This window comes from Nannobrachium achirus (assembly GCF_963921795.1).
Source record: "Nannobrachium achirus genome assembly, chromosome: 19".
Taxonomy (NCBI): Eukaryota; Metazoa; Chordata; class Actinopteri; order Myctophiformes; family Myctophidae; genus Nannobrachium; species Nannobrachium achirus.
Genome location: NC_137826.1, coordinates 11,343,967 through 11,371,734, shown reverse-complemented (window position 1 = coordinate 11,371,734; position 27,768 = coordinate 11,343,967). Strand labels below are relative to the sequence as shown.

General features: G+C 43.8%; 1 protein-coding gene across 1 annotated transcript; it reads right to left on the bottom strand.

Annotated features, from left to right (window-relative positions):
• Positions 1 to 849: 849 nt before the first annotated feature.
• phldb2a (pleckstrin homology-like domain, family B, member 2a) lies at positions 850 to 25,509 on the bottom strand (the record flags this gene model as incomplete). The annotated part of the gene is made up of 17 exons (XM_080748964.1): positions 850 to 990; positions 1,859 to 1,944; positions 2,120 to 2,339; positions 2,806 to 2,952; positions 3,864 to 3,954; positions 4,097 to 4,295; positions 4,653 to 4,752; positions 5,798 to 5,947; positions 7,445 to 7,534; positions 8,170 to 8,280; positions 10,882 to 11,028; positions 12,508 to 12,639; positions 14,569 to 14,703; positions 18,817 to 19,203; positions 19,863 to 20,226; positions 21,840 to 22,497; positions 25,464 to 25,509. 17 exons carry the CDS (start codon positions 25,507 to 25,509, stop codon positions 850 to 852), a joined length of 3,204 nt encoding a protein of 1,067 aa, XP_080605090.1.
• Positions 25,510 to 27,768: the final 2,259 nt, after the last annotated feature.

Here is a 27,768-nt window from a genome sequence, read left to right as displayed (position 1 = left end):
ATAAAAATTATGTAAAACACAATACAAATATTATTAAAGGGGATATATCGTCGTTGTCGGATAAAAAACATGTATGTCCAAAACCGTTCGTTTTGGATTTACCATTTTAAAAATGATTTAAACTAGTGAAAACAGCCGATCTACAAGCACACAACGCCTCGCACCGCGAGGCGTTGTGTGCTTGAAGATCTGCTGTTTACACTACTTTTGTGCGACGGCCTTGTATGATGAAGCAGGGCTTTGCTTTGCGAAAAGAAACGCGCAAATTTGAAACTTGGAGATACGAGGTTTCCACCCGACAATGACGATATAATGGACCGAAGTAAAGTTTCCCTTCTTTTTGTGCTTAGTTTATGTAGAGTATATATGTTACAGTCATTTTGGGTAACTCAGTGAGACTGTGGTAAGAGCGCTCGTTTTGTAGTTCACCACACACCAATCACCACCAGATGGCGACAACAGCCAGTCAGCCATTCACTAGTGCAGGCGCTGACGTCACTCGTTTGCGACTCTCTTTCGTTTATTTACTAGCCCAGCTCGGCTGTGTTTAGCCATTAGCTTACTATGCCTTACTCTAACCCTAACCCTAACCCTAACCTCAGTAAAACTATGCCTAACCCTAACCCTAACCCTAACCCTAACCTCCGTGGGGTGCGCGCTATCATTCCTGCCGACGCGACGTTGTTGTGGGTCAAAGCGACCGCTTGTTCCGCCCCGCGACGCACGACAAGCGCTCCGTTTCTCTAATTCTCTGAGACGCAAAAAAAACGTGACATATACATCCACACCGGATCTTTCCCAGCGAATAGGACCAGAGCCATGCCCAGTGTCTGGGCAGAGATCAGGACGTTACACCATGAAGTGCATGTGTCCTTCTGCGCCGGTGACGATGACATCCATCCAGATGCGCATGGCCTCGGGGGAAGGTGCCACCATGTAGAACACCCTGTCGTGGGTCTTGACGCTGAACGTCAGCGAAGGGTTGGGGCTCTGGGGTGTGTTGAGCACATGTAATTACAAGAGAGGACGAGATAATGAGAAAGAGAACAAGGCCAGGGAGGTGGTGGGTGGAAGGACGCAGCAAATGGAAGACGTGGGGGAAATCAAAGAAGAGGAAGACATATACATTTCAGCATCAATCAAAGCAAGGCTGAGTGCTTACAGCCGTGACTTTCAACACTTTTATGTATTTGATATATATATATTTTTTTTATATGCATTGATATGCCTTAGGTCACTGGTTCTCAACCTGTGGGTCGGGACCCCAGGAGGGGTCCCCAAATTATTTTGGGGGGTCCCCAGATGTTAAGCTAAATGTTAACATTGTTTTCTCACTCAATGTATATACAGTATATATATATATATATATAGAGGGGTATCTGCACATTACTAAAGTGACAATTTAAGGACTTTAAAGACCTTTTTAGTACCTCTGGTCAAACATTGGTCAAATTGTCAAATATTTCGGCTATTTTCACAATGGAATAGATCAAGTGTAATATAATGCCAACTCCTACAATTCCAAGTGCTTGTGCAGGGTGGGGGGTCCCCAGTTCAAATATTATTATTTTGGGGGTTGTAGCCTGAAAAGGTTGAGAACCACTGCCTTAGGTCAGGGGTACCCAACCTTTTTTGCATCAAGGACCATTTTCACATAGTCAATATTTTCGTTACATACGTATACACTCTCAGAGTTACAGACCCATAAGGGTCCATTTGGTTCCTAACTATCAATCATTTAGCCTCAAAGACTCCTTGAGGGTCCCCAGAACCCCCGGTGAGAACCAGTTGTTTATAATATCTATACAAAGATGCAGAGCAAGAGAGGAAAGGGAAGTGAGAGATTTCATTTGTTTACCTTGTGTGCATTCTTTAAGTGGTCATAATAAACCTCTTCTATGGCTTGGAAGTAGATGACTCCTTTCATCTTGGTCTCGTGCTTGTCTGAAGCAAAGAATACACACAAGCCAAGAGGTTATGACTCACTCCTCAGTGATCACAGCTTATTCTAAGTACCAACAGTTAGAAAATGAAATTAACAGTGAAGAATGTTAATTCTTGGGATGGATGCAGAAATGTATGGAGACCTTTCAGAGAGACAGAGGGTTTCCGGATTCACCTGCATAGTAAGTGAGCGTCCGTCGGTTCTGATCAAAGACGAACCAGCGCTTCTTCCAGGTTTTGATCTTGCCGCCCATTTTGACCAGGAAACCTCTGCAGGTTTTGTCTGTGATGGCCAGATGAAAGCAGGCGTCTGGGTTGTGGCCAGCCGCCTCGATGTGGCCGTGAAGATCAAAGTCGTCTTTCCTCACGGGGAGGTACCGCGTCAACAGTCGGGACTGAGGAGGACACCGTGAGGTTAAACTTAAAGATAGAAATGCAACCATAACATTCTGTTTATTTGTTTGTGGGGTTGAGGAAAAAAAAGAAAAACATGATTGCATTCCAGCTTCTTTTTTTTCTTATATTCTTTATCCCATGATTTTGCAATCCATTTTTCACCCAGTGCCAATTATCTAATGTAATCCTGTAACTCTGCTGGACGTAGCGCGTGGAAGGAACCAGTTCCTTCCACCTCCATCAGGTGCCCAGGCTGGCCAGGGGGAGGCAGTATAGAAACCAGGATTACTGCATGTTTTTGTGAGGGTACATTTTTTTTTTACCCTAGGTGACACAGGGAGAACATGCAAACTCCACACAGAAAGGCCCTTTTGCCAACCCCACTTAGGGTATGGGCACTGATGACGCGGATGAGAGGACACGGCATTCCAGCTTCTTATCATGGTGCCATTCTGTGATCCTCACCTGGGATCTTTGCTTCTCCCGTAGTTTCACCTCCCTCTCCACCAGCTTCTGCCTCCTGCTCGTCTCCTCTTGCAGCCGCTTCTCCAGATCCTCCCTTCGCCTGCGCTCTTCCTCCAGAGCCTGCCGGCGCGCCTCCATCTCTCGTTCCTGAGGGAGCAACGCAGACAGACAGCTTCACAGGGATTCAGAGACACTGTGCAAGGAAAAGGCATCTGGACAACAGGGGCATGATGGAGTCCATGCCTTACCCCTAAACTTCTTTGTTTTTTTACTATTATATTTTGTCGTTGGAAACCTTGTATCATTTAAAAAAAGAACTACCACCGCGAGGCGTTGTGTGCTTGTAGATCTGCTGTTTTCACTAGTTTTGTGCGACAGCCTTGTATGATGAAGCAGGGCTTTGCTTTGCGAAAAAAAAACGTAAAAATGTGAAACTTGGAGATACGAGGTTTCTGCCCGACAGTGACGATGTACTATATCAAATAAATTAATGTATTTTTAAAAGGAGTAAGGCAAAATATAGTTCAAAGTCTTACAGTTTTGATTGATTGAATACTTTTTGTATGACATTGAGTGGAATCACCACGACTGGTTCAGCAATAACCCATTCAATGGAAAGGAATTGCATCCAAAGGAGTCTAGGCCATGCCTTCGGCCTGGCGGAGACAATAATAATAAGACTATGATCCTGGCCAAAAGAAAAAGGTCAATGAGTGACCGGTAATTATAAAGTATCATGATACATAACCATATGTCAGTGTGAGGAAAGAGCAAACAAAGCAAATCATGTACACACACACACACACACACACACACACACACACACACACACACACACACACACACACACACACACACACACACACACACACACACACACACACACACACACACACACAACACACACACACACACACACACACACACACACACACACACACACACACACACACACACACTGATTGACCGTATCTGGGCTTATATCATGCCCGGGTAGCTATACAACTTCAGGTGAAATTTCAACATCACTTTAAGTTTAACCTAGCTAGCCTCTTTACCCTGTGTTCTAGGAGTCTCTGCTTCTCGACCTGGGCCTCTCGCAGTAAACGTTCCATCTCCTCGATCTTTGCTATGTTGGTCGTGCTGGCGCTGCGAGGACGAGAAGGATGGATACCACAGTGTTGGCTGCCAAAATATCTTAATGTCAAATTTACAAACCAATGGTGTGAGGACAGGTGTTAGCTTAAGAATGAGAAAGGAAAGAACTGACAAAATGTGGAGACTCTCAGACCTGGATATGTTGTCTGGGGAGCAGGCAGAGAAGCTGGTCTCTAGGCTGTCAGAGCTGTCTACGCTGACCGTGTCCGAGGTGTGGCTGTTGTCTGCATACAAGAACGGCTCCAGAAACACGTTGTTTTCAGAGGCCGTCCTGCTGCAGTAGTCGTTCCGCTTCTGTCTGTCATCGTTCATGTACACGTGACTGTTGGCTGCTAATATAAATATACACAATTGATATTGATATAGAGATCATTAGATTTGTATAGCTTTCAGATATACATGCATAATTCATTTTCCATTTCGGGCGGTGCAAACCGCTCCTACGTTTGACTTAGTGTGTAGGTCCCTATGTTTCATAATGCATAATGATAAGTTCATAATGAATTTTTCTAAAGCCATGCATTGTATAGCGATGCTATACACCTCTAGCCAAGGTGTATAGCCTGTCACACAATTTAAGAACACAAGTTATCATTTATTTGTTTTCTTAAAAATGCTGATTCTGTGTGATAGGAATAAATAAATATGAAAAAGAAAATCCAATCAGGCGTACTGGCGCCAGGACCTACTCTTGATCATCCTCCGGGTGTTCAGATCCCTGGAAGAGAGAGTGAAGCCTTGTGGGATGAAGTTCCCACAGCTGGAACTCTGGGACAGGGGCAGGTGAGGCTACATGGGATAGAGCAACAACACACACGAGTTCAAGATCTGAGGAAAACACCCCCTCTGTTTTACTGGTCCTTAGCTCAGTGGTTCTCAAACATTCTCATGTCAAGGACGCCCACATTGATATGTATTTGGCCGCGGACCCCCATTTTAAAATATTTTGTGCCACAAGGGGAGATTGGTCAAGGTCTTATGAAAATAGCAGATATTCAAGCTCACGTCGCAATGCGATGCGTTGTGAGCTTGTAGATCGGCTATTTTCAAAAAAGTCCAAACATTAAACATTAACCCATCAAAACCGGGAAAGCATCCCGTGACATTTTAGATTTTTGCGTTGGCTATTTAAAAATAGCTGACATACAGTACAAGCTCACAGTGCGTCACTTCGTGCCACACCACAAGCTATTTTTGAAAATATCTTTAGAAGGCATTTTTAGAATCGGCCTCACTCAGGTTAAATCGGACTTAAAGGAGTAGTTCACCCCCAAAAATGATTACTCACGCCATGGAGATTTGAGTTAAATAATTTTTGTATTTGTCGCATTCCTAAGACAATAATTTGAATATAGTAAATTTACCCCCATTGATTCACCATCCAGTGCCATGCATTTGGGTCCCCATCCCAGGCCATGCATTTGGGTCCCCATCCAGAATCAATGGGGGTAAATTGACCGTGACTAATCAATAGAAAAAAAGTCATTTTGGAGGTGAACTACTTCTTCAAGTGTTTAAACTGTTCCTGACTTTGCAGGAGCTCGAGCTCGAGCTTGGAGGTCGACTATTTTCGATGCTTGATTTCTACACAGAGAGGGCCATTCTTTCAACATAAGATGCTGCATTCAAGTTCAGGAGAGTTTGGGCTCTTGAATGCTGCCTTCAGGTATGGCACGGAAAGAGGGCATTTGCATTTCTTTCACCATAGTAAAAACCGCATTCATGGTCTTGAGAGGGCACTTTTTACAGATGGATAAAAGGGCAGGGGCCTGATAGTGTGGGTACCCTGGACCCTAGCGGCCTTGGCTGACCAGGCTGCCGGGTGGCTGCTCACCTTGGGAGACAGGCTGCGTCCCAGAGACCTGCCGTAGGGAGTAAGGAGCTGCTGGCTCCGCCTGTGAGGTAGGCTGTCACTCAGGTGGGAGGAGGAGGAGCTCTCCCTGCCGTTGCTGCTCCGCCTCCTTTCCTTCAGCGAGTGCAAGTGCTGCAGTGGGTCAGAAACAAAGGAGCAGTGAAACGCTGTGTTGCCATGTCCACTTATTAGAAGCCACCTGTGGAACCCCCCCATCTAAAAATATTTTGTGACATACAAAAATGTTAAAATGTTTCAGAAATATTCAAAAACTTTTTTTCACTTTTTGAAGATCTACAAGCTCACAACGTTGTGAGCCTGTAGATCGGCTATTTTCAAATAGCCATAGCCTAGTCGCTTATTTAGGGCTGGTTTTCATAGACCTGGTTGCTTAATTCTCTCGCAAAATCTGGCGACACGGAACACGGTACATTCCATTGTTCCTCCACAGTTACCATGATGGAAACAATCTGGACTTTTATTTTTCCCAGACACTGTCCTTGATGTTAATGTCCATGCACGGTGCGTGCTGACATTTGATAAAAAAAAATAAAAAATAAAAAAAATAAAAACGATAGAAAAGAATGAATAAAGCTGGTTGCACACTGCTGCGTTTTTCGTTGCGAAATGCGTTTTTCAGGGCAAGGAGAGAGAGAGAGATAGAGAGAGCAAGGGACCGAGTGGTGCGCGAAACGGGCAGCAGTGTGCAAACATGATTGACATAACGTGAGGTTGATTTTTTTATTCACGCTCTCTGAAATTCACTCCGATATTCGGCCCGAAAAACGCAGCAGTGTGCAACCACCTTAAGTCTTGAATAAGACTTATAGACGTTTCTACCACTTTTTCTAGTCACGTGTTCAAATACTGGATTCTGATTGGCTAAATTCCGGAGGTTATGACAAAACAACTGCCGCAAAGTTGTATGAGGACTTGTCCGAGATCAATGCACCTCAGTGTACATCCGGGGACTTCAGGAGGTAGTCGGAACACCTTTCCCCCAACCAACAAATGACGGTGGCAACGGTCCTATGTTTACTAACGTGCATGCTATAGTCGCCGATTTATTTGGATCCAATGCAATCCGCCAACTTTAAAGCCCCTTTTCTCTGAACCTATGCCTTTCTGGAAGCGAACAGCCTCTATTTACGGCCGGAACGGTACTTCTAACTGACGTTAGCTTAGCTGTAAGCTAGACGCATGGATTAGTATGGAGTTGGCGCCATCTGTTGGTGAGTAGAAGATGTTGTTTGTGGAACTATCTGCTGTCTCGCGGAAGTTTTATAGGCAATAATGATTGTAACTTAAGATCCTTGCAAGTTACAACTATGTGTTTTCTTTCATGTATACGGGAAAAAGTGGTAGAAAAGCTATTTACCACTCGGGGTCGGACATTATGCTCTCATAATGTCCTGAGTGAGGGTGTTATCGGACTCGGCTGCGCCTCGTCCGATAACACCCTCACTGCGGACATTATGAGAGCATAATGTCCTCTCACTCGGGGTAAATTGCTTACTTATACTAGTCATTTGTGTCAGTGAGGTGCAGTTATTGTGACACACGAGCGCCCTCTGCTGTTTAGATGATACATGAGCTGCAAGGAAATTTTGTGCAATTGCTCCTTCTTACCTCCTTAATGGCCCCAGGGTTGTTAGTGAAGGCGTGGCCCCCAGAGAGGGCGGCGTACTTTCCTTCCAAAGAGGCCAGGTTCTCCTTCTCCTGCAGATAAGGGTGGTGTTTATTTATACGTCCAGGGAAAGTCACATTCACACCTTTTAACGTGAAAGTTATCATCACATTGAGGAGCGATACTGTCTGGGCCTAGTCTGGGTTGCTCTAGGTCACCTTGATGTAATTGTTGATAAAGAGCAGAGGTCTTCAACAGCGGGTCCAGGACCCCTAGGTGGCCTCAGAGTTACTACAGGGCCGGTAGGATTTGATAGGATTTTTTTTACTTTATTTTTAGAACTTTAGCCAAAAATAGCTGATCTACATGCTCACAACGCCTCACAGTGCGAGCTTGTAGAGTTGCGATTTTCGGCAAAGAGGTTTAGTAAAGAGGGAAAAAAGAGGGAAATGTCAAGTTTACTTGAGGCTTTAAGTGGTTAAATGTCTGAAAATAACAACATGAATCCAACATGAATTAGTCGAACAAAGTCTATGAAATCTATTAAAAAGAGGAGTCCCTGCTTCACTCTCTCTCAACTAGGCGTCCTTGGCGGTCTTTAAAAATCAGGAGATAAAGAGAATTACTTTCTGCATCCAGATTATCCTAGTTGGTTGAGAGCCAGTCATTGTGATAAATGTAACAGGTTAATCAATATCTACATATGCAAGGAGCCTTCATTCAGTACCTTCTGAAGCATGATGAGCAAATTGTTTTTCTCTTTCTGGAAATGCTCTTTTTCTTGTTGGGCTTGAAGGGTGATCTGAGTGGATTGTCTCTTCAGGGCCAGCAGCCTTTCCTATGGAAAGAAAAACAAATATGACACCAGCAAGATATAGGAGAACTCTCACAAATAGACACCAAAGAAGTGGCTGTTTTAGAAGTTAAACGTATTTGTTTAAGTTAACATAAGTTATTTGAAAACATGAAATCTAAAATAAATTGAAAATAGAACAGAATTATCTGTTGTTATAGGATATACAACGTTGCACTACTACGATAACAAAGTACTGCTAACTTTGTTCAGTTTTTGGTACCCAGCATGCAAAACAAATTTATTTTGAAGCAGGGACAGAGTGGATGGGGGAACTTTTCTTTCCCTTTTTTGTGAAGTAATTTTATGTACAGTAGTAGTAGTATGTTTTTGAGGATTTACTCCTATATTAAACTTGAATTTACTCATACATTAAAGTTGACAGTTACCAATTATTATCTGGAATGATTAAATGATTCAAACAGGCTCTTTATACATTAAACCCACCCTTATTTTTTGTTTCGCTTTTGTTTTGAATTCCAAGAATCCTCTTTCTTTTATTGTTTTTCTTTTGTAATTAACACAGAAACCGTAAAGAGCAAATAGTATTTCATGTCTAGGATTTCTGGGATTGATTATTGCTGTCAATTGTTCATGCTTTGTGCTTTAATCCTTCAAAGAATGCTGTAGTAATAATAACAACAAATCATGCCAAGTGAAACGTTTGCATGTGGCAAGAGGCACATTTGTCCAAATGTTTTCTATCTTCGTCTTTGGTGGATAGCTTTTGATATCTACAGTCCTAGTAATGTCTTTTGTACTTGAAAGCATACTTTCCACTAGATGGAAGTTTAAAATAGCGTGTAAAGTCCTAAGCAAAGAGAGTCATACTGTACTTAGAGCGCTTTAGGTGCTCTCTTGGGGATAGTAATCCTGATCTTGGGTTTCATCCCCCTTTGCCCTTCAGTTTTTATAGAACTATTTACAAAGCGTCTATAAAAGTGCCTTTTTGTGGACAGTCTCTTGAAATGATGCTGTACAGTCTCTCCAAATTGAGAGATAGAGAGAACTGAAGCCTCAAGCAGCTCCATAGAGAACGGATTGATGACAGGTGACTGAGTGGTTGATTTGAATTTAATGTGTCATGCAGTCATTAAACCCCACTTGTTACTTACTTTTTTCCCCCTCCACCTCAAATCTCTTTGCAGAAAAGAACCGAAGCTGACAACACAGCTCAACGCTTGTAGATTGGCTATGTTTGCAGAATATTCACCAGTTATTAAATGTCCAGAATAGGGATGCAAGGGTTCAAGTAGGTACATGTTAGAAAGAGTTTGAAAACTAATACCCACGTTGCATTACTTTTGGCCTTAAGTCTTCCGCAGCACAAATCGAAAGCATCCTATATCCACTGATAATGGATTTATCTGTCAACACTGCGTGTTCTATTTGATAAATCGCTTAGGGACATATTTGTATTTATGACAAATATGTCAGAATATATGTAAGAATATATTGGCACAATATGACGTTGTCTGCATGTGATGCTATGATGCTAGCCGCCTAGCGTGGTGGTCTACATCAGTGATTCTCAAAGTGGGGTCCAGGGAGGGATCCTCAGGGTTAATTGAGCGAGTTCCAAAGAGACCCTTACAGGTCTGCAACTCTGAGAGTGTACAAATGGACCAACCAATTGTACTGTAGCCTACACTCACAAATGCAACCATTTGTAAATGTACAATGGTTGCATTTGTACACTCACAGTTAGTTAGTAACTGTTAACCCATTAAGACCGAGAACGCATCTATGTCACGTAACCACTCTAACCATTATTTTTTATACTTTGGCTATTCAAAAATAGCAGATATATGAGCTCATAGCGCGGCACTAAGTGCCTCACTATGAGCTTGTAGATCTGCCATATTTGAAAAAATAAATATATATATATATTTTTTGCAAATCTTTGAATGCCGCCCGGTATATATTATTTTAAAGCGAACTGAAATCTTTGCTTCTGGGGGCAGGGACGTGAAGAGAATGTTGGAGTGGCAGGGGCTGTCATTTCTAAAAGGGCCTTTTGTTGAAAATATAAAAAATAGCAGACCTCCAAGCTTGGAGCTTGGAAGTCTGCAATTTTCGGTGCTTGATACCACACTGAATTAAGCATAATCAGGTCAATACTGGAGATGTGGCGTAATGGCATGGATTTCTACACAGAGAGGGCAATTCTTTCAACATAAGACGCTGCATTCAAGTTCAGGAGCGTTTGGACAAGGCAATTCTCTTGGATGCTGCCTTGGGGGTATGGCATGGAAAGAGGGCATTTTAATTTCTTTCACCATAGTAAAAACCGCATTCATGGTCTGGAGAGGGCACTTTTTACAGATGGATAAAAGGGCAGGGGCTCTCAAGTGTGCACGTGCCTGTCTGGGGGGGTCCCTGGAACATTTTCAGATGGGGTTCGGCGGTCAAATACATATCATTCTAGGGGTCCTTGACATTAAAAACTTTGAGCACCACAGATAAAGAAACATACGTTCTTTTCAGAAAGCCATTAGGATTTATAGGAAATCTTTAGGTATTTTTCAGGTCTTAAAACATTTGAGAACCAATGGTCAGCATGTGTGCCAGTGTCTCGCTGCATACCTTGCGTGTGACCATAGTGCGCTGGCACTCGGCTATTTCACGGAGTGGCTGCTGCATCTCACTGTCCTTCTGCTCGTCCTGAAGACACTCTCTCTCCAGCTGCTGGAACTCCAGCTCCTCAAAGGGCTTTCTTAGCGCATCACTTTCCTTAACACACACACACACACACACACACACACACACACACACACACACACATGCACACGCACATATTAACGACTTGTGATTTTTGCAAGTCGACTCGACACAGTAAAACGTTGAGTTGAAGTCGACTTTCTCGTTTGATGATGTCATCACATCACACATGACCCCCCCAATTATTTTGGGGGGGTCCCCAGATCATTAACTTAATGTGAAACATTGTTTTCTCACTCAACGGTAAACAAACCGACATCAAGTTTAAGTGTATTAAGGACTTTTTAATACCTCTAAAATGGCAAATACATTTTCAAATATATAGAGGCAGAAATTGTGAAAATAGCAGATCTACATGCTCTCGCGTTGTGAGCATGTAGATCGGCTATTTTCACAATAGAAAGTATATATATTATATATTTTTTTCAACTTCAACTTTCGACTTTCTCTGGTGGGAGTCGAGTCGACTTGTGTAATGAAGTCGACAGAGTCGACTTGTCGACTTTTTCGTTAATGCCCTAACGCGCGCACACTCTAGATTATAACAGCAACAGCTAGTTACATTTGTATAATTCTTTTCACGAGACCAAAGGACATTTTACGTTGAAAAGAAATGGGGGGAAAAAGGAGAAAAAATAAAACTATCATCCTTGGATGCTGACTTAAAGAGCCCTCCAGAGTCGAGAGAGACACATTCTTTCCTATATAAAAAAAATGGCTCTCATTCTTGCACCCAGGGGTCATCGCCATGCTGGCTTGTGGTGGGCATTTTTGTCAAAATTCTATTTTTGCCTACGGACATGCAAATGAGTGGACAATAATGTTACCGGAAAAATTCTTATTTTGTCACGGACATGCAAATGAGCGGACAAAAATGTCCTTAAAAAAAAGTTTGAGAAAGCACTGTACTAGTGGACTCCTAATCTGAACAGATTCAAAACAGAGAGGGCGCTTTATTTCCTTTTTCTTTGACGATGGCTGGCCAGATTGGTGGACTCCTAATGTACCATATTTACATATTCTAAGGAAAACCTGGAGTGTGACATTCAGTAATGGGGTCTTGTGATCAAAATAAGAACATTATACTGTTATGTAAAAACAAAATCTAGAACTTGCCGCGGCCAGTCTTGCCGCGGACACATTTTGACCGTGTATACAGACATATTGACGACGCCCTGCTTGCACGTTTACCCAGAGGTTTAAAGTAGCTAAGTACATTTACTTAAGTACTGTACTTAAGTACAACTTTGAGGTACCTGTACTTTACTTGAGTATTTCCAATTTCCAATACTTTTACTTCTACTCCACTATATATTTTCAAACATTTTGTACTTTTACTTTTGGTACATTTGGATGCCAATACTTTCATACTTTTACTCAAGTACATTTTTAATTCTGGACTTGTAACGGAGTATTTCTACATTGCAGTATTGATACTTTTACTTAAGTAAAGAATGTAAGTACTTATTACACCACTAATTGCACGTTTACCTGCGACTTGTCCGCGAGATTTGTCTTGTCGCCGAGCTGCTCCTGGAGCCTCTCCAGGAGCTCTCTGTCCCTCTGCAGCAGGGCCGTCTCAGATTCCTGTTCTCCTTCCAACAGAGCACACTCCACCTCCATCTGCAGCGCAGAGCGACCGCACAATGAGAGACGTTGTCCCCACATGCACATCTGGGGATTTGCCTTTGGCTCGACTGCGGTCAGCTCAACAAAAGACTCAAAATGCAACAAACAGAACATGGGACAAACACAAGGGAAGCACAGTACTACTGCGTCGCTGTTGGGCAAAGACCTTGTATATCTCCAGATTTCAAGTAACAAATGTATAAAGTACTCATTATGCAGAATGTCGCATTTCACAAGTTTTCAATTGTATACATTGTATAAAAATCGTTTGAAAATAGCAGATCGACAAGCTCACAACGTGATCACAAATCACACCGTGAGCTTGTAGATCGGCTATTTTTGAATGGCCAAAATGGTTAATGTATGTTTTGTAATAATAGTCCAAATCTAACTAGTAAAAACTAGTAACTAACGTTTTCAAATAATTGTAGTGGAGTAAAAGCACAATATTTGCCCCTGAGATGTAGTGGAGTAGAAGTAAAAGTACAGAAAATTTAAATATAAAATAATTAAGGCCCCTCCACCTTGGGCCCTAGTAACTCGGTCCCACTTTTCCCCCCCCTTGTGACGCCCCTGGACATACAAGGTTTCCGCCCGATAGCGACTGAAGGCAGTTCTCAGGATCATATTCGCAAGAAAGTGCACAGCTTTAGATTGTTGAGGCCTCAATCCACACTGCTTCTGAACCCATCGAACTACAGGAAGACAAATTACACCACCACCAGCCGCCTCAAACTAATCAGTTGTGTTTATATTGGCGTACAGCACAGCAGGGGTTTCCAAACTTTTCCATGCCAAGGACCCCCCAAATAGCCATAGCCTTGTCTGTGAGCTCACACCCAGTGAGGGAGGCTCCTTTAAATACGGCTTGCATTCACTGTGCCTCTGCTTGTCTTGGATCTGAAGCCTCAGACCCGCTGCTTCTTAGCTGCCTCCTCCACCCCAGCCTCCACCTTTTGATGTGTCTGGCATAGGCCTAGGCTTAAAATACTTGTAATTTTATGTCTGCTAATTCAAGCTAAAGCCCCTGATACACGTAGCAATGTTTTCATCAATATCAACCAGCAACGACCAGAGGCGTCAATTGGGTATGGCCATTGGCAGTGTCATTGGATTAATCTTTTTGTGCCTTCACGCTAGCAAGACACCAGTCATGAAGCCATACCTTATCAACAGGCATGAATTTATTTTAGGAAGTCCATTTTATTTTTTTCCCCTTTAGCCAAGGTATGGCAACTGCCATACCTAGCCATACCCAATTGACGCCTCTGGTCATTGCTTGTTGATATTGATGAAAGAATTGCTACGTGTATCAGGGGCTTAATATGTCAATGTATTGCTATTGTACTAATATTGTATCACTATGGGGGGGTTTTGCTTAAAGTTCCCTGATTTTGCTTAGCAGGCATGCATGTTCAAAGTTCAGGGAACCTGGGGTGCCCGCTGGCCTAGTAGTCAAGGCGCATACCACATACTAGACTATGATGCCTGCTGGTGTCGCCGGTTCAATTCCCGATTCTGGACGACCTTTGCCACGTGTCACTCCCCATCTCTCCCCCCATTTGCTGTCAGTCTACTGTCCTATCAAATAAAGGCATAAAAAGCCCCAAAACAAATCTTAAAAGGGAACCATTTATTCCATTTGTTGCAATACTACTTTGACCTGAATGTTCCTGGCTAAATGACATAGCCTGGAAACCAGACGAATCTGCCATTGCAAAAAATAATTATATTAGTCTGGCCATGCCTGGCTAATAATGACATGCCCAATTTTGTTTCATGTTCTATGTTCCCCACTTTCCTTAGGGTTAGGTTTAGGTAAGCAGGGAACATTGAACCCGGGGACATAGAACCCAAGGGAACATAGAACTTGGGGAACATATACTCTTCCCTTTGAACTGTGTTTGATGTTGGCATCAGTACCTCTCTGATGGACTCTTCCATCTGGTTGTCCAGGTCTTTGGTCTTCTGCTCCAACTCGTCTATGTTGTTCAGAACCTGAATCCTCTCCTCCTCTATGTGGGTCACTTCCTGTTTCAGCTGCATGCTCTCCAGGGCCTGCAGGAGACACCATAATGCACCTACCGTTACATATCGTCGTTGTCGGGTGGAAACCTTGTATGTCTAAAAACGTTCGATTTGTATTTATCATTTAAAAAACGAACTAAACTAGTGAAAACAGCCGATCTACAAGCACACAACGCCTCGCACCGTGAGGCGTTGTGTGCTTGTAGATCTGCTGTTTTCACTACTTTTGTGCGACGGCCTTGTATGAAGCAGGGCTTTGCTTTGTGAAAAAAATTGCAAATTTGAAACTTGGAGATACGAGGTTTCTGCCCGACAACGACGTTATGTAAAGAGAAAAATGAATTAAGTGCTCCTAAATACTTAGTTGTTGTAAATAATAGTTGTGCAAGAAATAGTGGAAAAAAACAAATCTACAAGCTCACAAGTGATTTTTTTGAGCTTGTAAATCTGCTATTTTTGCTTCTTCTTTTTTATATATATAAAAAAAAGATTTTGTAAAATGTTTGCCCATTTGCCCAAAATAAAGACACTAGTGTTAACGTGGTTAACTTTAAGTCCACACACTGGATCATGATCCACAAGCGATTTAAATGGATTACCGGAGCAAGGTAATTGGCATATCGAGCTTGCTAGAGATAAATACTGTGACAGCGATATGAACTGTGATGCATGTAGAAGTAGCTTTTGTTACTACATTTTCTTTAGTGCTTGGGAAAAATAATATATATTTGGGTGTGAACAAGTGAATGCTACTGATACCAATTCATAAACAACTTTGTAAAAGTCACCAATTTTACAAAGTCACCACTTTTACAAAGGGAACTGCACAATCTTGCAGTTTGAAATGTATTATTTTGTATTATTGTGCAGCCATATTCTGGTGTCTATAAAAAGGATTTCTTGACAGTTTCAACAGAAAGTTGGTAAGAGTCCTCATAAACTGTGTGACAAACTGTCCTTTTCTGGACAAAAATCAGTTCTTTCCATGCATTTTTGATATGCTATTAAACCATTTTCCCAGCCACTGCAAACCATCTTTTTGCCAAGGTGGACTAGAGCCACAGCTGCGTTTTAATTCACTGGAACCTGGCTCACTGACAACATGGGCAGGATTCCTTTCCACTTCGTGAAATGGAAATATTTTTTCAATGTGCTTCACTGCCACCACAGTTCCTGAACACCCACATACAGCACTTTATCTCTGTGGCTCTCAAAGCTTTTAATTTCAAGGACCCCCCAGATTCATCTACATTAGGCCAGGGACCCCCATTTGACCTCTTGGACCCCAATCTATAAAATCCTAACTTGGAACCAATGGATCAGTAAGGGTCCATTTGTTACCCTTAACTAAGGGCCCCTTGGGGTCCTCGGACCCCAGGTTGAGAACCACTGCTTTATCCCATCTAATGCTGATACAAAAATAAGTTCTTATTGACATGTGTGTATTTAAATGAAGACGTAACAGATCAGGTTTCCCTGGCTGCCGCCCCAGCCTCATGGATGGCTCAAGGATCTATGGGTCATTTCAGTATTGCTTGCTTTGTAACCCTTTAGTTTAGCCTTTTCTCAAAATATTGAATATTACTTATATCAAGTGCACACAGATTTGTAATACTAAATACTGAGCAAACTATACATTATGTACTTATGTAGCAACCAAATGCAAGTACCATATGTAAAATGTAACTGTTTGTAGTCACTGTAGGTTGATTCGATTGTAATGCTGCATTAAAACATAACTATGTAGGCCTACATTGGTAGGTAGCGCAACTGAGAAAATAGATAATTACCTGTGAAATATTTGTTACATTTCTGGGTACAATCATTGTGCTGTCATGAAATGTAAATCATGACCAAGGACCTTTTAAAACTCACATAAAAGTTGATACCGCTGCCTGTGTCTGAATACACTGAATTAAAGCCATTGTAAAGGGAGGGCTTACTGAATGGAAGCCGGGAATGCAGGAGAGTGGATAGAAGTCCCTGGATGATTCATAAATATACTATTATATCCTTGATGCAAAACCAAAACCTTCCTCCATACAATAGCTTCAGTGTAAAGAGCAAAACATCTGGAAAAAATAGATGCCTTTGTAATTGTGCTCACATACAGCCTCTCGCCCCGTTCACGCACGCACACACGCAAATTCTCTCTATCCCCTTGTGGCGCACGCACCCACACACATACACAGCATACGGTGAACAATTATCTACTTGTACGCGAGCAAGCATGCACACATACGCACACACTACTATAACTACTATACCATACACACAAAAACTATAGATCATACATTGTTGCTGCAGAAACCTTGTATCTCCATATTTCAACGTTCTATGCTTTTTTGTAAATGAATGCCCATAATGTCACACAAAAGTAGCAAAAATAGCCGATCTACAAGCTCACAACAGGTCACAACACATTTTGTAGCTCTGCTATTCTTCTATTTTAGATTTGTTTTTAAAGTGAAAGCTAACATCTGTGAGTTTAATAAATATAACCAGTAAGACGCCCTAAAGGCGAGACGCGACCTCGCTGAAACAACAGAGACTGACAGAATATGTCCATATATGGGCATTCCCAGATATGGGCTTAATATTGATGAGATCAGGGATCTCCATGTATGGGCATAAAAGGGACAAGGAGAAGAATTAATTTGCAAGTGTGGTTGCCGTGACGCGAGTCCCACTATATGATGGAGTGTGACATGAAGTGTGACTCACTGACGCACATGAGCTGCAGGTTTTCATAGTAAATGCAACCTACGGTCGCAATAATTACATTGGATCCATAGGATTTTTTTGCCCCATTTCCTGAAAGGGTTTTGAACATACAAGGTTTCCACCCGACAGTGACATCTATACATCACACATGCACCCGCACCCGCACACACACACACACACACATACTCACAAACCTATTCTACTGGGGATAAAGTCATTTCCTGCCCTCCCTCCTCCTTGAAGAGACTGCGGGGCTGATGGCTCCAGCCTAACTGTTCCAAGGAGAGCTTCTATCATTAAAACCAGACACACCGCTAGAGCGTCGTTACCGGTGTGGAGTGGAAAAAATGGCACTCTTTTACAGGAGGGGGCTGTAACTCTGTGGTGACCGAGCTAGTAAAAGCACACACAAAAAAAAAAGAGAAAGAAAAACGAGTGGACTATAGCTTAGCAAAGTACATGCAAACGGAATTCCTCAAGAGGCCCCACAGTGCGCACTGTTTAGAAATCCTCTCGCAGCCCCCAATAGTGGGAACCTACTGTATATGTTTGTGTGTTTATGTTTCCATGCTGCTCGCACATAATGCAAACATACACTGTAGATGTATACTGTACTCTAATGGCAGATTGTATACTTACTGGTATACTTGTGTTGTGTGCTGGTGTCACATGCTGAAACTATCCGGCCTGCACGCTCAAAATGCGTTGGAGGGCGTTTCTTTTTCTATGATTGCTTCACCCGAAAATGCCTTTTTGTGTAACAGTCATTTGTGTTATAACTACATCCACACAGAACGCCAATGTTCAGCATTATGGAAAGCTCCACCGTCTGTCTGTCTGTCTGTCTGTCTGTCTGTCTGTCTGTCCGTCACGTCACACTTTTGCCCTACTCTTATCTCCGGCACCGTTGCCCCGTCTATGCCAAACTTTGCACACACACTCCTTGGATGGCAACTCACAACCTCCACCCCTCATTTCGCCCCTCTTCTAGCGCCACCATCAGGCCGATTTTTGCAAAACACATTTTTGGACACTGCTCCTACAGATTTTGGCCTAAAATCACGCAAAGCGGTACACAGTATCTCTAAAATCATGCCATCAACATGGATCTGTCCCATTTCCCATATTCCCTCCTGATTGCCTACGATTGCCTTCTAAAGTTTATGTATGCGACCTGACGGTCGCTTATCTCCCGATTAGGGAGTCTTACTGGTAAAGTGATGTAATCTTTGTGCGGGAATTTGGACATTTTGTGAAAATCTTTGCCTCTTTGCTCCCAAAATAGGGATGCCAAGTCGAAAGTGGTTAAAATGACATCCAGGAGTTTGCAGTGTACTGTATGCCGCTCAGTGCCTCCTGGCAGCATTGATGAACCTCACATTCCTATCCATATTTGGACTTTAAGGGGAGACGACTTACTTTGGCTCTGTGCTGGGCAGAAGGAGAGGGAGCGCTGCTGCTGTTCAGGCTGACTGCAGGTGACTGGGACCTGGCCTCCCTGTAGAGGCTGGGCTGGAGCAGCAGACAGCTGCCCGGCCGCTCCTCAGACAGCTGGAGCTGGTAGTCCCTGCTGCTGCTGCTGCCGGGCGATTTGCCCTCGAAGCTGCTGTCCGGAGCCACGCTGCCGCCGCCGCCGCCGGGGGAGCCGGAGCACGACTCGGACTCGTCGTCGTCCGAGACCTGCAGCTTCTCCAGCTCCTTGTTGATCTTCTGCAGGTCGGACATGGACGAGCCGACCGCCTCCCGCTTCACCTGGCCGCCCAGCTCCGTGCACAGGCTCAGGATGGTCTCCAGACGCTGGCACTCCTGAAGACACGGAGAGGAATGCAGGTATAGCAGAGATGTGTGACACCATAGGGGTGGCAGACCGTGGCACTTTGTGCGTGTGTGTGTATGTGTGTGTGTGTGTGCGTTTGGGACGATATGAAAATTTCATATCCCGATTATAGTGACCAAAGAAATCACGATTTACGATATTATCGCGATAATCGAAATATCCCCAACATCCATTATCCTGGGGCGGAACATTTGCCAAAAAATAGCCGATCTACAAGCTCACAACGCGTGGCAATGCGATAATAATGTTTATGTAAGCTAAAATGAGATACAAACGACCATTAAATTAACCTAGTTTTAAAAAACACGACTACACTAGTAGACTGACGGGGCTGGTACTCATTTAGGTTGTTACAGCTCCTCCCACTAGCTGGAGTTGCAAGGTCAAGTTTCCAAGGTTGACAAAGATGCCACACATCTAAAGAGCGTAGAAAATATGAATGAACCATATTTCCATTTGAAATATGTTCTTGCTCGATGTGTAAGTGTGTAATAGACACAAAGGCATGCGAAATGAAGCACTCAATGGAGGCAAATCACCATCGGATTCTTGTAATTAGCCTCCGCGCTTGTGCATCCGTTTTTGGGTGTGGCTTGCCGCTCCCATAAAACGTGACAAAGAAACTCACCAGCCTTTGCACCTTCTGCTCCTTGAGCCTCTCGTCTCGCTGGTGCAGGTGGTAGTCCCTGAGCTCCTCCTTCCCGTTCAGCGAGGTGATGCTGCCCACCCTCTGGCCGGGCCCGAGCCCGCCCTTCCCGAAGGACAGCCTCCTCTCCCCCAGGCCCAGGTCCAGGCAGGTGGAGGAGCCCCTCAGGCCCTCGCAGCCGCCGTCCCTCCAGCCCTCCGCCTCGCAGCCCAGCGAGCCCAGCGACGACATGCTGGCCCTGCGGGACGCGCCGGGAACGCTGGCCGTCACCGTCACGTCCGGCGGCTGCTCCAGGGACGACAGGCTGCGGCGCGACACCGCCGCGGCCGCCGCCGTTCCCTCTCCCCTGTGGGCAGGGCTGTCACAATTATTACATAATCGTCTAATCGCAATTATTTGAGGTAAGCGCAGTTATTTTGCATAATCGTCATGCTCGTTTCCATGTTGAGAAATGTTAATATAGTTTCAAACACTTTCAAAAAGTAGTGGAAATAGCAGATCTACAAGCTCACAACGCGCCGCGATGCGACGCGTTGTGAGCTTGTAGATCGGCTATTTCCACGATCAATGTTCTTTTTTAAGTATAAAGTCATCAAATATGTCAGTCATTTCTTTGTATATTATTTAGGTTAGGTGTCATAATTGCCATGTGCAACTTCAAAGCCTAAAAGCCAAACAGAATTGTGCTTGTCAACGACAAAAACACAATTAAATCATTAATCACAATAATTTCACAATAATTTCAGTGACAACTAGAAGCAGTGCTCTTCCGAGCACAGGTCTCCACCAGGCCGTGCGTACTGGTGGTGTTACTGTATAATAGGCCAATGTAAAAAGGGTGGCATATGTTCCTCACCTTAGATCTTTCATGGCAATCGGACGCTGCATGCATGATTTGAAGCATTGTGTTCCAAAAATGTGTTTTGCTAAAGTCTACCTAATGGTGGCGCTATAACAGGCCAATGTGAAAAAGGTAGCATTTGTTCCTTGACCTAGTGGGAATATGTGTGGCAAATTTCACGGTAATCGCAAGCTGCGTTGATGATTGGAGGCATTTTGTTCAAAAGCGGAGCAATCCTGCAAAATGTGGAAGCTAATATTAGCCAATCAGGATGGAATATGAAATATCAGACTGATCGGACTTGATCACATGACTATAGAGATACTGTGTACCGATTTGCGTGATTTTTGCATAAAATCTCAAGGAGTAATATCCAAAAATGTGTTTTACATATGTCGGCCCAAAGGTGGCGCTATAAAAGGCTGATGTGAAAAATGCAGGGCAAAGGTTTATCCTTAGCCTCTAGGGAGTGCGCTTACAAAGTGTGAAACTGATCGGTGGAGTTATAGGTAAAACCACAAATCGGCCTGTTATAGCGCCACCATGAGGCTGATTTAAAAAAAATTAAGTGGCATTTCTTCCTCGGCCTAGTGGGAACGTGTGTGCGCGATTTCATGATAATTGCACTTTGCGTTTGTGATTTGAGGCATTTTGTTCCAAACGGCTCAATCCTACAAACTTTGGAAGCCAATCTTAGCCAATCAGGATGGAATATGAAAAATCGGACAGATCCGTGTCGATCACATGACTGTCGAGAAACTGCCTACCGATTTGTAGGATTTTTGGACAAAATCTGGAAGAGTAGTGCACCGAAATGTGTTTTGCGAACATCGGCCACTAGGTGGCGCTAGAAAAGGCCCATTTGAAAAATTTAGGGCAGAGGTTCTAGATTGACATCCAGGGAGTGTGTGTGCTCACTTTGGCAGCGTCCGGGCCAACGGCGACTGAGATTAGGCGCTCACAAACTGCGAGGACGCACGGACGGACGGACGGACGGACGCACGGACGCACGCACGGACGGACGGACGGACGGAGGGGAAAACATACTCTCCCTCAGCCTTCGGCTGGTGGAGACAATTAATACATTAATAAAAATGTCATAATAGTGACAGTCCTACCTGTGGGGACCCGCCGCCTGGCGGGCGGGGGGGAGCAGCGAGAGCGGCGGGGCCTCCGAGCGGTTGAGGCGGGGCAGGGAGCGGCTGTGCGTGCTCAGGCCGTTGAGGGAGCCCGTGGAGTACTTCCTCTGCCGGTGGTCCCCCGCTGCGCGGCCCCCCTGAGAGTAAATCCTGCGCCCCATGCGGGGGCTGGAGGGCATGCTGGCCGCGCCGCTTTTGACCCGGGGCGAGCGCGGCACGGGCGGGTCCCCCCCGTAGGAGGAGGAGGAGGAGGAGAGGCCGGCGGCGGACAGCAGAGAGCCTCCGTCCGCCAGGTTGGCGGAGAGCAGCAGGCTGTCTTGTGAGCGGTGGCGAGACGACGCGGCGTGGTGCCGGAGGAGACAGTTGGGGCTGAGGGGCCGCTCCCCCTGCCGGGGCGAGGGCGGCACGCTGCTGCTGGAGAAGTAGGTCCTGGAGGAGGAGGGAGGGCGGCCAGCCGCTGAAGGCACGCTGAGGTAGTTGTTGCGGCTGCATTCCGCCGCCCTGAGGCTGGCCTCCAGGGCACTCTTCCTGCGCTGGAGCGTCTCCATCAGCTCCTGCAGTTCCGCCTTGGACCGGGAGCCCCTCATCAGGGCTCCGCCCACCGATCCTCCATTGCTGTGTTCAATCTTCACGCAGTCTGTAGGAAGAAAAACGAACTGTGTTACCGGTAAATTCTTTGAACTTTAGTGTAGTGGCGTCAGTTCAGCAAAAGCTAGGGTATGGCAAAGATGGGAGTCCTCATGCGCAAGGCCGCAATCAGGTTTTGTCAGTTTTTGGAGCTGTGTGGAGCTCCCTATACATGGCCGTGTGTGTATCCGTCCGTCTATGTATGTGGGTATGTATGTGGGTCCGTATGTAGCCTCAAGAATGTGGTAGTACCTTTTATGACCACACATGTTAAGGGAGGGGCGCTGTTTTCAACTGCAATACACACACACACACACACACACACACACACACACACACACACACACACACACACACACACACACACACACACACACAGCTCCACTTCGAACAGAGGTTCGATTTTCACCCTCTGTCCGTTTCTACGGTTTCTTGGGCTGGATATGGCAGCCTGGAATGCTTGTTCAAGTGCAGCTAAACTTGGCATGTTAGTAAATGTGCCACAATTAACAATAATGCATTGCACCAATACACGTGTGGAGAATATAATTATAATACCTTGTTAAAGTGACCATTTTGTAAAATTTTGCATTTATAGTTATTTTACTATAATTTAACAACATAATAACCAGCACAGATAGACAAAGAGACATTCATGGATTTATATTTAAAAGTAACTTTTATTCTCCCCCTGGACCCAGGGTATGGCAGCTGCATACCCCTGCCATACCCAATTGACGCCCCTGTGGTGATGTACTTTCATATAGCCATGGATTCTATGACTACCATGCAGGCAGGTAGGTCTAAATAGTAGATAATCATCTTTACTCTGTGAGAGAGAAACTGGAAGTAGTCATTCCATTCACTCTTGACTCATAGTGTGACAAAACAGATAACCTGAATTTGCCAATGCCCAAAAAGTACCAGGGCCTTCTTTTCTTTTCTTTTCTTTTCTTTTCTTATATATTAGCAGAACCTGCTTTATCTTTGTTTATGTGCTAGAAGTATGCTTTTCCATTTTGCTATTCACAGAATGTAATCACTGCTTCTGGTGACTTAATCACAGAAGCAACAGATGAAGTCGATGGAAAATATGTTGTATATCATTCCTAGGTAGATAAACAATGTACGCTTCTACCAAAGTTTAACGTTACTTTTAAAGGTCAGCATGTCCCTTGGTCTGACATGGTCTGTAACCACAATGACTGATTTTTTTTTGACCAAAAATCTAGCTCTTGTGAGCTTGAGGCAGTACTACTTGACAAATCCTGAGGTGGGATTGCACCACTGTTACATGCATAACATAGGGGAAACCCTGATATGGGAAATCTACCTTGCTTAATAAACACCCGTTAAGCTGAGAGGAGCAGACGCGTGTGCTGACTAAGATGGGAAAAACCAGAAAAGAATGCAGTCTGGTACAGTTCTGAGTCCAATGCAAACATTGGGCCTGGTGGCTAAAAATGGAATGGTGGGCCCGCCAAGACAAAACAGAATGCTATCAAACACCACGCAACTCCGACCCCTGTGTGAGGATACCGATGTCACGACTGGACTTATTTCAGACACTGTTTACAATCCATTTAGTCAAATACGCAAACATTTAAGAATTGCGTTTCCACATTGTCCGACCAGGAATGCTTTGAATATAGTCCTTATAGATAATTAGATTGTTATGCAACCATTATTTTCCAATGTCTTTAGCATGCTGACACAGTCTGGTCATTCCAGACACGTATTACTTTACTTTGGTTCGCTGCACATTAAAGTGCCACATGTGGGATATGAAATGCATTTTCCAGTCTGGTGACCGGCAGTATCTTCAAAATGAACGAAAACAATAGACTTGAAAGAAAAGAGTACACCACTGATCTAACATGTGACTCCGGGCTTCCTTTTAGAAGCATGGTTATCCTGTAACAACAGCTGTTTCACAGCTGCTTTTTAAAGGAGAAATAGGCCAGGTGGTGAAGGTCACTTCCAAGAGCTTTTGACTATTACCTGATGAGCAGTACCTGATGTGCTTTTTTCTCCAGGTCATCGATTTTGTACCCATTTAGACCTGAACGTTTCAGATTCAGATTCAGATTCAGATTTCTTTATTAACCATTGTGTAATACACATAGGAATTTGCTTTGGCATACTACATTTTTGCATTCAAATCAATTTTTTCACATATAACATAAACAAAAACAAAAACAAACAAACACAAAAACACCGACAGAACGCAACACACGTAGTCACCACAGCAGCCATGGGCGGCGCTATCTTGGAGAACCTGCGCAACAATTCAGGGCGGTCAAACAAATGTTAAGGTGAATCTGTGTCGCTTTAGATTTTAACCACTTAAACCATTATTTTATGCTTCAACTATTACAAAATAGCAGCTTTGAGCTTGTAGATCTGCTATTTAAAAAAAATCGTTAACATTCTTTGAATATTTTTGACCCGATTCTATAAATGTCTTCTAAATCCTTCTTCCAAATCAGTGGTTCTCAAACCTTTTCATCTCAAGGACCCCCAAAATGACATGTATTTGTCCGTGGACCCCCATCTCAAAATATGTTCTTCCAGGGAGCACCCAGAAGCAAATATTTGATTTACTAATATTCGCTTTTAAAAATATATACCGGTATTCTAAGAAATCAAGATTTTTCAAAAATAGTAGATCTACAAGCTCGCAGCGGGCACTCGATGTCGCACTGTGATGCAGTTGAAGCATTAAATGATTCTAGGCCTAAATCCACTTGAACCCCAGTACCTATTCGGGAGGGCCAAAAATAGCAGACCTAACAGTATAAGCTCACTATGTGTCACGTTGCAACGCGTCCTGGTCTTGTAGATTGGCTATTTTCGGTGATGAGATTATTTGGAGATTATAAAAAGTAGAGTGCAACTAAGTACAGAGGGTCTCAGTGAATGATCGGGTCAAAGATATAGCAGAGAAACAGTGACTGGTCATTGAATTCATCCTACCTGAACCATAGCCCAAAGTGGCTATGGGACTCTTCTGTGGGAACATGCTCCTCGGCTGACTGGCCTCCTGCAGTTAACTTTGGTTTTTGGTTTACCAGAAACTTGAAAGGACGGATAATGGAGAAATCTGGAGAAAGAAACACACATATAATCACTGCCGGAATAGCAGCTTGCAACATCTAAGTACAATGTGGTGTGCTGCAAAAAAAAAAAAAAAAAAAAACTACTCTATGTTAGATAATTTGGCAGTCAAATCAATGACTCTGAGCCACAAAAGTATTCATGCTATGCATTCTATGTATGCATGCATGCATGCACGCACACGCACGCATGCACGCACGCACGCAAACACACACACACACACACACACACACACACACACACACACACACACACACACACACACACACACACACACACACACACACACACACACATAGACACAAATACACACACACACACACACACACACACACACACACACACACACACACACACACACACACACACACACACACACACACACGGTGCACGCACACATGCACACAAATCACATTAACCAATGAACTGAAAATATTGTAACAAAATCCTCGTTGTAGCTCCTAGACTAATTGTCTGTTTCAATTCTGGCTCTGTGCAAAGTGTCCATGGGCCTCTTGAAAGGTGCTATATAAATGTAAGTTATTATTATAATTATTATTAAGACACTCGAGTGTTAAAACAGGTCCAGAGGAAAGTACATCATGTGCTTATGAGCAGCCTACAGTACGATGAAATAAAGTCTGCCTCGTCACTGTTACACTTTAAATGCCCATCTTGAAAGTTTCTCTGTCCCTATTGCAGGATCCAAAGTTGTTGTTTTTTTTGCTATTTTGCTTCATTGTGACTATTTTTGATCTTCTTATGGTATTTGTATAGTCGTCACCCTGTCAGGAGAGGAGACTCAAGACTTGCGCTGCCCTTCAATGTTTTCACAGCTGTATTCTAATGTTTGCCTCTTTTTTTTCAGTGTGACCCAGCCGTTTACTGATCAAGCTCAAGACCAAAATTTCCCCATGTTTTTCTTCTACTTTCTCTTTCTTTCTCACTTAAATTATCTATAAACAGGCAGACACACGTCTCCACATCATTTTAATTAATGATTAGACTATTATAGGACTGTGACAAAAACGAAATCAAAATTTGCTGTCAAAATGAACACGTCTCCATATCCCTTCCTGTCTCGTCTGAGTCCTGATTCTAATCAGTTGACCCACTGCTTAGTCTGTGACGAGGACCTGAAGAGGGCCTCTGGGTGATACTGTAAGTGACTCTAGTGAAGTGACTCAGAGTGAGACAGGCTGTGTGACTGAGTGCCTGGCTGACAGACCTTGTGGTGTGTTAGGAAAGGAGAGAGAGAGAGAGAGAGAGCGGGAGAGAGACAGAGACAGAGAGATGGAGAGAGGAACGAAGGATGAAAAGATGAAAACCTCTCTCCCCACCACCACCATGCTCTTGACCGAGTGGAGATGCTCTCTAGTGGCCAGCAGTAACGTTAGCTCTTAGAGGTTGTGGCTGTACTGGCCTGATCCCAGATATGAATGTATCTCAATTCCCAAGTAGTGTCATCACCGCTAATGCATTTTGGTTTTTGCATTGCATTGCATTCCATTGCTGTACATCACACTGTCATGTACAGCAAATGGAATGCAATGCAATGCAAAAACGAGCAAACTTTAACTCCATTTCATATACCCCCATCCGTTCTCTTAACCCACAGGCCATAGTTCACTATGTTCTTTCTTCGTGTTGTTTTGAGGTGAGATATGTTTATAAACCCTGGGGCGTTCCTGTTTTTCACGTCACCTAAGGTTTCAATAATCTGCCTCTAATCGGATACAAGCCGTTTTTGTTATCCCTGTAGCCTCTCGATTGTTGTTTTTGCCACTTCATATTTTTGTATCGTGCCATTGTGCAAATAACTAAACTAAGCACAAAACTAAATAGACAATGGGACGGCCAAATTACTGCTGTTTTACTGTTGGCTCCAATGGGACAGTAGAGTGACTTCAAAAGTCACACATTACAGCCCAAACCACAGGCATATGGGCACACGCACACACAGGGGCGTCACACCAAATTCTGGGCCCTGGGTCCAAGGATTCACTGCGGGCCCCCCATGAATGTTAGCTATTGAAAAATAGCAGATATACAAGCTCACAGCGCGGCACCGAGTGCCGCGCTGCGAGCTTGTATATCTGCTATTTTTGAAAAATCGTGAAAATGTGTGCAAGAAACCTATGTTTCCATGTCAGTGATGCTCAAA